We start from the raw sequence: 14038 nt of genomic DNA, 5'->3' as shown, positions 1-14038 counted from the left end.
TATGGAACGACCAGCTCATCCTTTGAGCGCCTCGTTCCACGCACAAACACTGACGGGAGCGCGTAAACACTCAGCAACAATGCGGGCAGCAGCTCAGTGTGTAGATCGCGGTTGCAAAATTATGGACTAGTGTTAAACACCCGGACATGTGAAGACGAACTGCTAAGTTTCAGTATATCATCTCGCATTGGTGAAATGGACTTCCTTAAAATAAAAATGATTAAACTATTGCACAACGATCCGACCAACAAAAGCAAACATTTGCACCGCTGTGATAAAAATAATATTGAACTGTCTCGGCCAGGTGGGCTGATGATATCCCTCGCCGGGGCTCGTTGCGCCCATTGATGTTGCAGTTCCGCTACCGATAATAATGAGCACACCCCGCGTAATGAGCGTATCGCGACGACACTCGGTGACGCAGCGGCGACGAACACCGGAGAGCAGACAGACACACGGGCGGACAGCCACCCGACTCGCCGGTAACGGGAGGCCGAGCGGTCGGCGGGCGCCGAACTAACGAGAGGCGGCCGCCGCTCCGCCCGCCGAGACCCGCGGCCGGGACGGCCACCATTAGTCGGCCGGTGTCGACCGGCGGCCTTTGATTTCCCCCACGTATACGGATGGAATTAGTTAGCGCGACACGGGCCGGCGGCCGAAATGGAGCCGCCGGTCCGCTGGGAGCGCGGCGGCTTATGTCGGCGGCCGGCGCGCCGCTGCGGACGGCAGGTGACCGCCGCAGAGGCCGAGATTAGGGAGATGGAGAAGGACTGGGCATGTGGCGGCCACAGCAGAACAGAGATCAAGGGGGACTTGGGATGCGAGAAGGAGATGCAGACGGGCGGAGATCTCAGGGCGGCCGCATAAGAGCCGGGCTGAGACGGGAGAGACCGGGAGAAACGGGCTGGGTTCGTGAGCCAGAACTGCAGTATGCACAATGTCCTCTGAATTATCAAACATTCATCACGCTTTGTCTCATGTTGTGTTACTATGCCATTGAAAACGAGGTTGGTTTAGGCAAAGCTTAGACGTTTGCGTCATTTCTTACGTTGTATCAAAGACCTTTGCAACAATTGAATTTGCTGCTACTGCGATAAATAAAATGGCAGTTACAAGATCGCGGGTAGCGCAATTGCTTAGCAGCGGTGAAGGTCGGTGCTATTCTCGGATACCTAAAGCTGCGGCCTGCAATACTGCATCAGACTATTGTCGGGTAGAGCTAAAAATATTACCTATTGTCTGCTGGAACTAATGAGACTGTTGCTGGATTACAGCCGGAGAGACTGGTCAGTGGTCAGATAGGACCAACCGGAGATCGTCACAGGTATAGGCAGCGCAAGGACACGACACGGACATCGCAACCTGAACAGAAGACCGGGATGAAAACGCGGCGGGAGAGCAGGGCAGAGGCCGCCGGGGAATCGTGACGAGACGGTCGGCGCGAGGCGTTTTTATTCGGACCCACCCTCGAACAAAAAGCGTCGAGACGAAGTTGGGGCGGGCCGGAGCATCCCACCACAAGGGACGCCGATTGAACGTCGCCGGAAACGGAATGAAAAATGGCGCGGAACGACGGAACAAGTCGAGAAATGACAGCAGCGCGGAAATGCTGGGTGGGGAGGGTCTCAAGGAACGGCTCAAGTTGCCATGTCACCAGATAGGAAATTGAAGGATATAACTGGATTTCCCGTTTCACCTAATAACTGACTGCAGCACGCTGCTTTCATCCAGCTCTTGTTCGATAAGTAGGTAAACATAGCTTTCGTTCGGCTCGGTTTTATGCTTTCTTTCTGCAAGAACTTATTTGTTCTTGTTATTTTGTTCTTGTTGTTAAAATCAACTTTCTAATTACCTTAATTAATCCCTGACCGCATTCCACCTAGCAGTTGATAATCGGAAACCGCAGAAACAGTTGATGCTGTCAGATTTACCTAGTGGAATTTACTTTGGGATGTCCTTTCAGCCAAGCCCTGCCATAGAAAATACAACGGATTTAACACCTGGACAAAAGAAATAGGCACGACTCGAAAATGTTTGCGTGCATTTCTCAAATTAGCTCTGCCGTCTCCGTCTCCCCAGTTCCGACGTCCTCGCTAACACAGCTCTACCCTCCCCGCCACCCAGACTCCGCAGCTCCCGTCTCGGCCGCGGCACGGCCATAAACAGAGCTCCTAACGCGCCCATCACCTGTGTATTCCCAGGTAAACCACAGTCTCCCCGCCATTCTCCAGCCACCCCTCCGCTCACAGGCGCGGCGCCGGCCCATCCGTCTGCTTACATTGGCTCGGCCATTACCTGGGCCGGCGCATATTTTCGTTCTCGGCGGCGAACAACAGGGCACCGCCCGTCGATGGCGGAGCGTGTGGCGGCCGGCCAGACTCGCCGCCGCAGAGCCGGCGGAGCCGGGGCGGCACACCAGCGGCACATCAGCTACTGACGGCCGATGACGGGAACGACGGCGCGGAGAGGCGCGACAGGCCCATACGGAGGCGCTGTTGGTGACGGCAGCGGCGGTGAAGTTGAAAAACAAGCCACTCCGCCGCCGATGGAGTGGGTGGGACGGATTGAGACGGCTCGTCGCGAAGCCCCGCATGAGATGTGCCGCAGGGTCGACGAGATAGGGAGCGGGGCCGGGGTGGGGGCGGGGGCGGGGCGGGGGTGGCAGCGCAGCCCGCCGCGCGCCTGCAGCGGTGCACCACTGCACTGAAAGCGGTCCGCCGCCGGAAGCGGCGCGGCTTCTCAGCGGAGCCATGCTGTCTCGACCGCGGCGCGACCCTGGCCGCCCCCGCCCCCGCCCGCCTGCCCGCCTGCCGGATCCGGGACCACGACCCCGACCGGCGCGGCGGGGCCCAAACCGGGCCGCGCCGAGTCAGGCGGAACCAAGCGAGCTGCTTCTCGATCTCGTCCGCGGCCATCGAGACACGCTAGACGCCAAAGTCGCCATGAGTATCGCAGAAACACAGGATCGGAGGAATGGCGATCTGGGAGATATACACGACAACCGGCACCGGGTGTGGTAAAAGTGACGAGCAGAGGTGCAGGGAGCGGCAGCAGTGACGAGCAGAGGCCCAGCGACTGGAAGCAGTGACGAGCAGAGGCGCAGGGAGCGGCAGAGGTGACGAGCAGTAGCGCAGGGAGCGGCAGAGGTGACGAGCAGTAGCGCAGGGAGCGACAGAGGTGACGAGCAGTAGCGCAGGGAGCGGCAGAGGTGACGAGCAGAGGCGCAGGGAGCGGCAGAGGTGACGAGCAGTAGCGCAGGGAGCGGCAGAGGTGACGAGCAGTAGCGCAGGGAGCGGCAGAGGTGACGAGCAGTAGCGCAGGGAGCGGCAGAGGTGACGAGCAGAGGCGCAGGGAGCGGCAGAGGTGACGAGCAGTAGCGCAGGGAGCGGCAGAGGTGACGAGCAGTAGCGCAGGGAGCGGTGCGATGACAGCCATCCGCCGGCGCTGGATCAGAACATCCGCGTTCTGGTGATTTGATTGGGCATGGCCGCTGTGAATGACCACTCAATGGGTACGACGCGGCAGCCCCGCGTCGTTTACTGTGTGGCCCACTCTGGGAACATTGCGCGGCGGACGACGCCTCTCTGGCAGATCCGTCCACTGAGGCGACAAACGGACTCCCCCGCTGGAGGTGACCCGTCCCAGTCCCGGCCCCAGCCGCAGCCGGCAGCCTACCTGAGGCCGTCCGAAAACAGCCACGGTCGTAAATATTTCCTTTAAAGCCCACGGGGCCACTTAGTTTGAGTTGTGGTGTGATCACGCGAATGCATCAATCCGCTTCCTTGCAATCACATTTCTGAATAGGCGAGGGCCCGCCAAACGTCGCTGCAAAAACACGCATGTTTTTCCACCGAGTATTTACAAAGTGTCGAGCCAAAAACAAGTTGATTGAATTTCTATTCAAGTGTTGACTCACTGCGAGGCCCGAAGTCTGCGAAACCGTAATTTCTGGGCATGTTTTACGGTATGAAAACATGAATAATGCAAAGCTAGACATTCAAATTCAGGTTTTTGCCAGCGACGTGGTAAAAATATTCGAAAAGGTCCATCTCGTTTTTGCCATTTTTGACAGCAGCTCCCGTTCGAATCCGAAACTTACACTTGTGTCCGACCCCGTCCCATGTTCACGGGGTCTGGTCACCGGGCCGACAGAGGCACTCTGTTCGGGTCACTGCAGGTCGCGCGGCCGGCGCGCCGGCCCGGAGCCGCGGCCCCGACCGTGCCGTCGTCACTTCCTTATCAATCGGGCCGCCGCCATGTGGGAGCCGCTGAGACCACAGCGCGGCGCGGCGCCCGACCAAATAGGTCCGCTCAGCTCAGCCGCCCTTATAGAGCCGTCAATGTTACTCAAACCTGCATTATAAGGTAAATGTGGGGTGGTCACTGTTTATGGCCATTGTAATTATTTCTTAAACAAACGCTGGGGTTTAACCCGCGAGTTGCTGGGGGGGGGGGGGGGCGTTAAACGCCCCCACTTTTTTCGCCGGGCCATAGCATAAAAACGGCGCGCCGCAGGCGCGCCAAATTTTGGGTACCTGTAGGGAATTGATTGAAGTTTATTGTGACAAAGTTTCAAAAAAAAATCGGTCGGAAAATTTTTGAGATATCGAGGTTTTAGTGACGTCATGATTTCTGAGTTTTCGACCAAAAACGGCATATGTTCAAAAAATCATATAAAATCACAGAATAGACATATAGACATGCCGTAAACGCCATTAGACTGCCAATACCATGGAGAATCAAATGGCTATCTTCGATTATTGATTATCGTTGCGCATTTTCCAAAATCTTGAACTGAATCTTGGCAATTTCTCGTGACTGCTTCACGACCATGATACATGAATTTCTTAAATTGAACTTTTTTAGCCAAACACGTACACATATGATAAAATGAATGTCACCATCGTGTTCTACGCCCCAAATTACCCATAAAACATGTGTCACAGGCTGCGAATATCAGTTTTTATTTTCGGGGATATGTGCCTGCCTGGTTGACCTGACCTTGACCCTGACCTATGCTTGACTGACCCCTGCATGGAGCTGACACTCTTGTAGGCCTTATATGATGGATTGTGCACCGTTTTGACAGAGTTTTTGACGAGAGGCGCCCATTGCGAAGTCCTGAAGTCCATGCTACTGAAAACCCGATTTCAAGTGTTTGACCTGACCTTGACCTGACCTGTGACCTCAAAATTCAACTTTAAAGTACTCATCTGAAGCGTCTCGTCGCGTTCTTTCGTTTGCCGCCTCGTGCGGTTCGCTGCGCCTGTTGGTTCTCGAGTTATCGGCTGGGGGCGTTTAACGCCCCCCCCCCCCCAGCAAACGGTGGGTGGCGAAATACCTCAGCAACTGCCGGGATAACTAATGATAATGCCGTTTGAGCAAAGCAAGAATTTTTAATCTATGGCTTTTGGCTAAATAACAAATATAAAATGGTAATGTGAGCCTTTGGTATTTTCAGTCATAAATGAAGGCTTAGTGAGTGACCCTTAAAGGTAGTGTGCCACCTTTGAAAGATTTCCCATTTTATTTTTCCTAGGATAAGAAGCTTCTGTTTTTACCTAATATCGCAAAAAAAAAATCAAAAATGGGCCTGGAATAGTGCCTTTTTCGCCTAAAAGTTTTTCGGTTTTTAGATATGTATAACAACTGTAGTGGGCTCACCTGCAAACAGGCGTCGGGCAACAATCGCGAATGCGGCGCACTTGTGACAATAAGCAAAGGTCATTATAGTGTTACGACCATACGACGTACGGGAATGAGTTATCAGCTGTCTAATCGTAGACAACACAATGTCGAGCCTTAAAATGTAAGCCCGTATTGGTATTGTTTCTTTTATTTGGCTGTCGAACATTATTTATGGTTTGAAATATGATTTTATGTAAAATAATTGATATGAAAAAGCCGTCTTATAAGTTATGACCCCATTTCACCACACGCAAGTGGCAGAAATGACAATGATCAGCTGACGCATTTTTCTTGGCCGAAGTCAGAGCGCGCGGCCCGACGCACCACGCGTATTTGGAAATTCCGACCTCGACGAGCATCAGAAGCCACCTAACAGGCGTGTTCGAAACCGCAGGAGATGATGATGAACGGGTTTATCGAAACTTGATTGGATGAGCATATCGGTAATAGCGATTTCAGTGTGTGCATTTATTGTTCATAGTGGTGTGAAATGTGGTTGGGGTACGACCGACAACCCGTCGGGGCGAATTTCGCACTGGGGTACTCAAAATTTGAAGAATTTAAGACGTTTCCATGAGTTTTGAAGGTATGGATAAGTTCTAAAAATCCGGTTCTCCTTATCTGGGCCATTAACTCCATACGGTCCAGGAAAGCTGGCACACTACCTTTAAGCATTGTAAACGGTTAGTCGACGAATGTACAATGTACATAGGCAAGCCTTCAAAAGTTTCAGAATTTGGCCGAAAAGTAAATCTATCGCCGCTGACTGCTGAACGGTAGGCAGAACGTCAACATGCCAAATAGAAACAAATGCATTGCATATCAAACGGCCAGTGAATATCATGCTGAGCGTGTATGGCCACCCAAACCCGGAGGCGCTGTTTCGTCAGCATTGAACGCTGACCTCTAAGAATATTCGATTTATCTACCCACGACTGTCCCGTACAAACGGCTGAATATTCCAGACATCTCCCACCAGCCGCCGGTCATGGAGTGCGGTGCATACCCGGTCCGCCGCGCCGGCCCGGCCCGGCCCGGCCCAAACCACCCGCCTACTCCGGACCGGCCGATCCGCGGCCGGCTCCGGCTCCGGTCGCCGGCCCGCCAAAGCCGGAGCCGGCGGCATACCTGTGGCGGCGCTGGCCAGCCAACAACCGGTCACATACCTGGCCGGGTCGCCGTGACGTCACGCCGTGGCCGCGCACGGCCGGCCGTAGCGCCGTGGCCGGCGGCCGAACCACCTGTTCGCGGCGTGCACGGACGCCAGCTCGGCGACCGGCAGTGCCAACAGCCGCTCTGGCAGACGGGCGCCGCGTGTTGGACACGCAATCCCCGGGCGCGCCGTCTGACCACTCTACTACACCTCCTAACGGCGGCCTGTGACAATGCTCCACCAGCTCAGGAGTGTGTGGGTGTGTGTATAGGAGACGACACTCACACTGCCAGGGCCAGGAGCTGATCCCAAGCTCAGCTCCAGTTCTCTCTGACCGGTCACAGCTGAGGGCCGGACTCGCCGGTCCGGACTGGACTGTCACCCCACTGCAGCTCACAGCCGTCCGCTGCAGTCCGGCGCCCGTCCAGCCGCCGTGATACGCATGCTAATTCCAAATTGGACGGCCGTATCGCCGCCAGCGGAGGGCCAATTAGGCGGGCACCTGCGCCCGGACGGCTAATATGAGCGGTGATACGAGCCGTGTGCCATGCCGGTCGACAGGGACGCTTTCATCATGTCAGACGGGCGGCTGACCTCAGTAGCTGGCTGCAGAGCGGGGCGGTCAGACTTGATTGGCCGTCTGAAATAACCCGGCGGACACAAAGGACCGGCAGAATGGGCGGATGATGAAAACGGACGGCGCGCTGACAAAGGACGGCGAATGATACGGAGCAAGGATGAATCCAATTTACCCTGCCTGCCATGTCAATGCTGATCTCATTGAAAAAAAAACAAAAAACAAAAAAAATGTCATACCGAGACGTTACCTCTGTAAGTATCATTGTAGTCACTCCAAACGTATTAAGTGCAATGTAGCTAAAGCAAAATCCGAAATGCAGCTTTCCGGATAAGTTTGTCATTTTATTGAAACGGTTACATTTTTCATGCATACAAGATGGCCAGCGTAGTCCAATGAATGAGATATTCGAATTGATGAAGGAAGGGAACAGTAGAAACGCAACGAAAAGCGCAGCAAGAAATGGTTATCTTTGGACGCATTGGACTACGAATAAACAAAGAGAAGCAAACTTATCTCACACCAGTCGTCATTCAAATATAACTAGCTTCAGTTGGGCGACGCAGTTGGCCCAAAAACATATCTTCTTTTGACTTCAGATCCAAACACAAAATTATAGTCCGACGGCTGTCCCACTTCTCAGTACCGATAGATGTGTTTCTTTGATGCGCCTCTGGCTCCGCTCCGATGCCAGCAGTGTATCGGGATGCTGACGGTCGATGTCGGTCGCTGTACTGACCAGACCAGTCGCTATGTGACCAGACATGTCTGTTGAATGAACAAACCCGGGGGCTGGCCATGGAACCAGACTCGCCGCCCCAGGGCTGCCCCAGGGGGGTACGCTCCGGCTGTTTAGCATTACGAAAAATGGTGACAGACGTTTGTGGAGGATTGTCGACGAACTCTTGTTCCGCGAGCAGTACTTACACGCTAGCGGAAAATTCACCAATCAGCGCTCGGCAGTACTCGACGCTGATTGGTCCGACGCTCGTGACGAAATTGCGGGGGACCGCAGTTATTCTCTATGGACCCGAATAGGCTTTTGGATTTCGGAGGAGTTTCTTTAAAATTATATGCTGTTTGGAGCTGTTTTCGAGTTGAAATATATTTCTTATGACTGTTAGCTATATAATGACACCATAAAATCATGATTTTAATAAATATTACCGATGTAATATCGGCCGAAAAGACATGCTGTCATGGCACGGACTGCCCTGCGGCTGATGTGGGGCCCCTAGTGCCAGCGTATGGTAATAATGGGTTGACGAAGGGTTATTGGAGAAACTTAGAGCCCCTTTAGCATTCAGTATAGGGTCATCAGAGGCCGGGAATGTCCATCAGGGGTCTGAGTAGGCCTGTCATAGGGGCATACATGACACATCATGGCCCATGGGTCAATGTAGATCCATTAGGGGCCGTTGAAGGGCCATCATTGTTCAGCGTGGGCTCGCAATTACCTCTGATGGGCATATGCCGTGCCCCGATGGACTAACGCTGGCCCCTGATGAACCATCACCAGCCCCTGATAGGTCTACAAAGCCCTCTGCTGGGTCCAAATTGGTCACTGATATGCCCAAATGGGCCACTGAGATACCCGTACAACATCGGGCACATCCCCTGACTGCACCTGCTGGACCAATGCCGTCCCCTCATGGGCCCACCACAGCTCTTGAATGACCTTTTCAAGTCCCCTGAAGTGCCTTTATTGGCCTAAATGGCCCCTGATTGACTGATGTGGTCCCTATTGGTCCTATATGGCCCCCATGAGCCCTCAACGTCGGCCTAGACAGCCTTACATTATATGCCACTGGGCCCTGTTGGGTCAGCACCGGCCCCCGATAGGCTTGCACACTGGACCCACCGGGCCTATACCGACCCATGAAGGGTCTATGTCGAACCCTCACGGACCTCCGATGACCACACGCCGACATGTGTGGCCCCATCAGCAGTGGTCCGTCTATCCCATGTACTTACGGTCTTTTTGGCCGATGTGACACCGGTAGTATATAGAATGTCATGATTAAATGTCGTTATTACACAGTCAAAAGTCACAGAAAGAATATCCAAGCTCAAAAATGGCCTCAAACCCAACAAAAACTGGTATAAATCCCCTTCAAAAGCCGTAAGTCTATTAAACGCCATAGGGGAATAGCTACAGTCCCCCGCAATTTCGTCACGAGCATCGGGCCAATCAGCGTCGAGTATTGCCGAACGCCGATTGGTTGATTTCCGCTAGCCTGTAAATGCTGCTTGCGGATATAGTTTTGAACAAGTGAGGGTCGCGGCTACTAATTATCGCTTGTCACCACTTTTTCGTCGGGAACGTTCTACCTGGTTTATATAGCCTTGGGCTGCCCGGCCGGAAGGAGCAGCCAGAGGCGGGTGGGGCCTAGCCAGAGAGAAGCAGAGGGTTGAGCAAGAAGGACAAGATATGAAAGGAGGATGACACTGAGGAGAGAATTGACAATGCGATTGTAAATTCTCTGCTTGAATTTTTCTCTCTGGGCCTCATTTTCAGGAATTGACTGCTACAAATTCTGTTCGCCGGCCATCCCGCTCGGCGTTTCTCCGTCCATCTGCCGGTCGGTGGGCCCTGTTTTCTGGCTCGGCCGTCCACTGCCTGTTTTCCGTCCGGCCTCCTCCGTGCCCCCGCGGCGATAAATTTGACATCTGCCATTCTCTCGGTTCGACTGGAGATGAAGACAGAGGGTCTCGCATCTGGAGTCTCGAAACGACCACCGCGCCGATATTGTCGGGATGCGTCGACATACGACAATCAGCGGCGCGCTGCGCCAGTACTGTCGCCGGGCGCCGTTACAGCCGCACCGCGCCGTTACTGCCGTCCTGGGGACAGAACGAGCCGCGCCACTGGAGAGCCCCGGCTCGGAATGGGCCCAGTTTTGGCATAAAAACAAACAGCGGAATTGGCCGACACCGTTTGCGTCTGTCGCTCCCAGAAGGGCTGTAAAGCGGAACGTAAAGCGGACCAGTTCATCGGGCCGCCAGAGCCGCGGCCGCCGTTCGCCGGGCCTTAAATGGGACAGCCGGCGCCACTTTTGAGGTCGTAGCTCGGCGTTCCATCGTCCGGGCGGCGGCTGGCGCTCCGGCGGCTGGTCTGCGCCCCGGCGGCCCCTGAACCGATCAGTAACAGCAGGCGCTGTGTATTGTAAAACGCTAATCGCCACACTTTACATTTTTACTGAGCATCGGTTCCGTTTCGGATATAAGTTACATATATGCATCGGAGGAATAAATTCAGCCCAGCCTTTTCCTTTTCCCTCCCATTTGCACCACAGCAAACAACCACCGGAAATTCAATTTTCCTGTGACGGTCCAAGACGAAGACAATCAGCGCTCGCCGCTCATCGGGCCGATGTGAGCCACACCCTGAGCCACCAAATCGGGCGCCGATCTCGGCTGTCCCGGGCCAGGCGGCTCTACTCTGGTGTGACCGCCCCAGCGCGCCGCCCGGCCCTCTCCGGCCGCCTCTCGTCCGCTCCCGGTCCCTCCCCTCCCTCCTTCCGGCGCGCCAGCCGTCAGCGCCAGACGAGTCGAGCGTGACGCGCCGCATCTGTCCGAGACGCGCCGCATCTGTCGCGCAGCCGGCGCGCCGCGCCAGGAGCGCCGACCCACCGTCCGGACGGCGGTTGCCACCTACCTGGTTCTTGCCCTTGAGGACGAGCACGTTGGTGACCTTGCCGAAGGGGATTCCCAGGTGGATGACCTCGGTCTCGCTGACCTCGTTCGGTATATTTCGGATGTGCACCACACGGCTAGGCTTGTTATCCAGCTTCACCTGAAAGGAGACATGAATACGTTGGTGAACAATTAACTAGGGCGAATAGCAACAGCTTCTGTAACCAGTAGCGAATTGCTTTGGCCATCGTTGGTCAATAGGCACAACCAAAGGTATCCGTAAATAGCTGGGGATACAAATCAGTCTCGGTAAGTAGATATAGTGTTGCCGTTGGCATCGGTAAGCCCCTGTCGCACAGTTCGAGCAGGGCCTGCAGTGTGGCTCTGAATGTATCACGTGGGAGCGCTGGCGAAAGTCGAACGTGCGACTCGATAGGAAACTGTGGTCATTTGAACGAGAAAACATTGCCGAGTTCATGGGCAAGAAAGTCATGCACTGTTTTACGTGGTAAAACTCGCCGTGAGCCGGACCGGGGACCGTGCAGGTGGCGGCGGGACATGACTCGGCGCCGGGCCGGCCACTGCAGCGGACGTACCGGCGCCGACCGTGGGTGTGGACTGGGACTACTGAGGTGGACTGGGGACTGTGGAACGGACGGCATGGCCGGTGGATGTGAGACGGCCGGCCGATGGGCACCATGGGCTAATGAAGCAGGGAACGAATGGCACGGTTGGTGGATTGGCAACTATTGCACCATTAGTTATGATGCACATTCATCGAGCATGAACAATCAATAAAGCCCCGAGAAAGGAGCCAAAACGGTGAGCCTGACCTCGACTCTACTTCATTCGAATGATCCGTGGCGGTACAATGGATAAGACACACCCCCATAAGCCATAACGGACAAACCGTCCTGCCGGCGTAAACCGGTGTAGCACAGACGTAGACTGGCCCTGCGACCGACGAATCGGCAGGCAGTACGAGACAAGCGGACGGACGGGCCGACACCGCGCTGGCTCCACATCCAGCTCCAGGGAGGGCCGGAGGTGGGAGGGGGCGGTGACTCACGCCGTTGGCCTTGTGAACAGCCCGGTCGGGTGCGGGGGGGGGGCAGGATCCGGGAGGGTGCAGAGATACACAGCACATCACCGTGCCGAGTCCCATAAACAGCTCGTCCTGCCGGCACCAGGGCCGCTCCTCTCACAGGAGCGTCGAGCACTGCTCACTCACCGGGCTGGACGGGGCGGCGGCGGCGGCGGCGGCGGCTGTCGTGTCCACCTCCATATTGTTCAGATGCATGACGAGACAGAGGGAGAGGCGACAGAGGGAGAGAGGAGAGAGAGAAGGGAGACCGGGCGGCGGCGGCGGCTGCGGCGGGCTCACGGTCGGACTGCGCGGCGACGACTGCCGGCCGCCGCCGCCGCCGCCGCCGCCACGTCAGCCGGCCGGCCCGCTAAGCCAATGTCAAGGCCAGCGGACGGACGGGCCGGCTGCCGGCAGAGCCGTCTGGCGGCCGCCGCACCGAGCCGCCCGGCCGTTGACACCGCGGCTCATGGGCGTGGAGACGGCCGAGGAACAGGGGAGGTAGGTGGAGGGACTGGGAAACAGGGACCATCGAGGGCCGGTGAGCTGACAGGCTATACAGATTGTGCGAGGATATCCAACGAAGCTAACGAGAAAGTCTAGGACCAAACAAGCACCGAGACCATATTCGCACCATCGACAGAGACCTCATTTTGACACAGCTAGGTATACCTACCACGAGTGAGGTCTTCGGCAACTGTAGCCCGCATTTGACGTCAGCCACTATTCATAACCCGCATAGAGCATCTGATCGACACCATCCCTGTGGGCTTGATCGATGATTTAAAAAGTGCTGACACTTCAAACATTCGCAGCCTCACTTCCTGTGCGAAAAATAAACACCTCCATTATACGATCAGTATCTGCATTCTGCCTTTCCGATTGTTTTAGGGTTTAGCTGTTCGTTTCAGGCTCGCTGGCTGCGGAACGGTATTACGAAGAAGCACGAAGCTCGGCCGGTCGTTTCGCATTCCTCTCAGTCTTCCAGCGCCACTCCCAGAGTTTGGCCGGCCACAAATCACCGTCGGCGGGCCGGCGCGGTCCGAGCCGGGTCCGACCGTTCACCGTCTGTGGAGCTGGGAGCCTGAGAGCCGGCCATCGAGCGCCAGGTGGGCGCCCGGCCCTACCCGATCGAGGCTGGCCGACCGAGGGAGCTGAAGGGTCACCGAATTACAAACTCGGGGTGTTCCGTATGGTTGAATATGTGAACTTGAAATAATCTGAATAGCTGCACAGCCAGGCACTTGTGCTGAGGGAGTGGACTCAAGTGGTGGCTGAAGTGGCACAGTTGGTAGGCGGTACACCGTCGCGGCGCGTCAGCCGGCGCGTAACAGCTGTTTCCTCTCACCGCGGCTGCCGCGCGGCGCCGTCACGGTCACAGTCATGGTCCGGCCATCGACACGTGACGGTCACCCGTGCCTCCCCTACCTCCCTCCTCACAACTGCTGCCTGGGACGGTGACAAACGGCTGAGAGCGCCGCCCGCCGGCCGGACTGCACCGCCACCAGCCACGGCAGGAAGGCATTCGGCCACAGTGACAAGCAACGACTGCACGTCAAAATGCCTTACTTCTACCAGCCAGGGGCGGCGCCACGGGTTTTCGATAGGGGGGGACGGGGACCGAAAATCGAAAATCCCAAAAGTAGATACTGATTGTGTATGCAAAAAAAAAAAAAACGAGGCACGTAACGCCGCGAAACTTGGCAAGGCCCAAAACACATCGAATGGTGCATCCCGTTTCCAAACTTATCCTAGGACAATTAAGATCGATCACCTTTTCAAGCATCCTTGCCTCTAAATCAAAATTTGCAGTCTTGCCAACTCAAAGCTGGTTTCCTACAAACTGCGAATTGCTTAGGTATGAGTAGCAGTGCCAGCTATTCTTACGTTTCGTACTTTC

At 55.5% G+C, this 14038-nt stretch overlaps 1 protein-coding gene across 4 annotated transcripts in view; it reads right to left on the bottom strand.

Annotated features, from left to right (window-relative positions):
* The window catches only part of LOC122366160 (polypyrimidine tract-binding protein 2-like), a 48468-nt gene extending 35950 nt beyond the window's left edge, over positions 1-12518 (bottom strand). For all 4 annotated transcript variants that reach the window (XM_043338059.1, XM_043338060.1, XM_043338062.1 and 1 more), the window contains exons 1-2: positions 12286-12518; positions 11077-11214 (exon numbers count right to left, since the gene is read on the bottom strand). In XM_043338059.1, the coding sequence (XP_043193994.1) occupies positions 11077-11214; positions 12286-12354 (207 nt within the window). In that variant the 5' untranslated portion in view covers positions 12355-12518. The remainder of the gene's footprint in view (positions 1-11076; positions 11215-12285) is intronic.
* Between the last annotated feature and the right edge of the window lie 1520 nt (positions 12519-14038).

The sequence above is a fragment of the Amphibalanus amphitrite genome, unplaced genomic scaffold (assembly GCF_019059575.1).
Source record: "Amphibalanus amphitrite isolate SeventyFive unplaced genomic scaffold, NRLGWU_Aamphi_draft 000788F_arrow, whole genome shotgun sequence".
NCBI lineage: Eukaryota > Metazoa > Arthropoda > Thecostraca > Balanomorpha > Balanidae > Amphibalanus > Amphibalanus amphitrite.
Note: the sequence above shows the minus strand (reverse complement) of the source record. Positions and strands in the feature narration are given on the sequence as shown.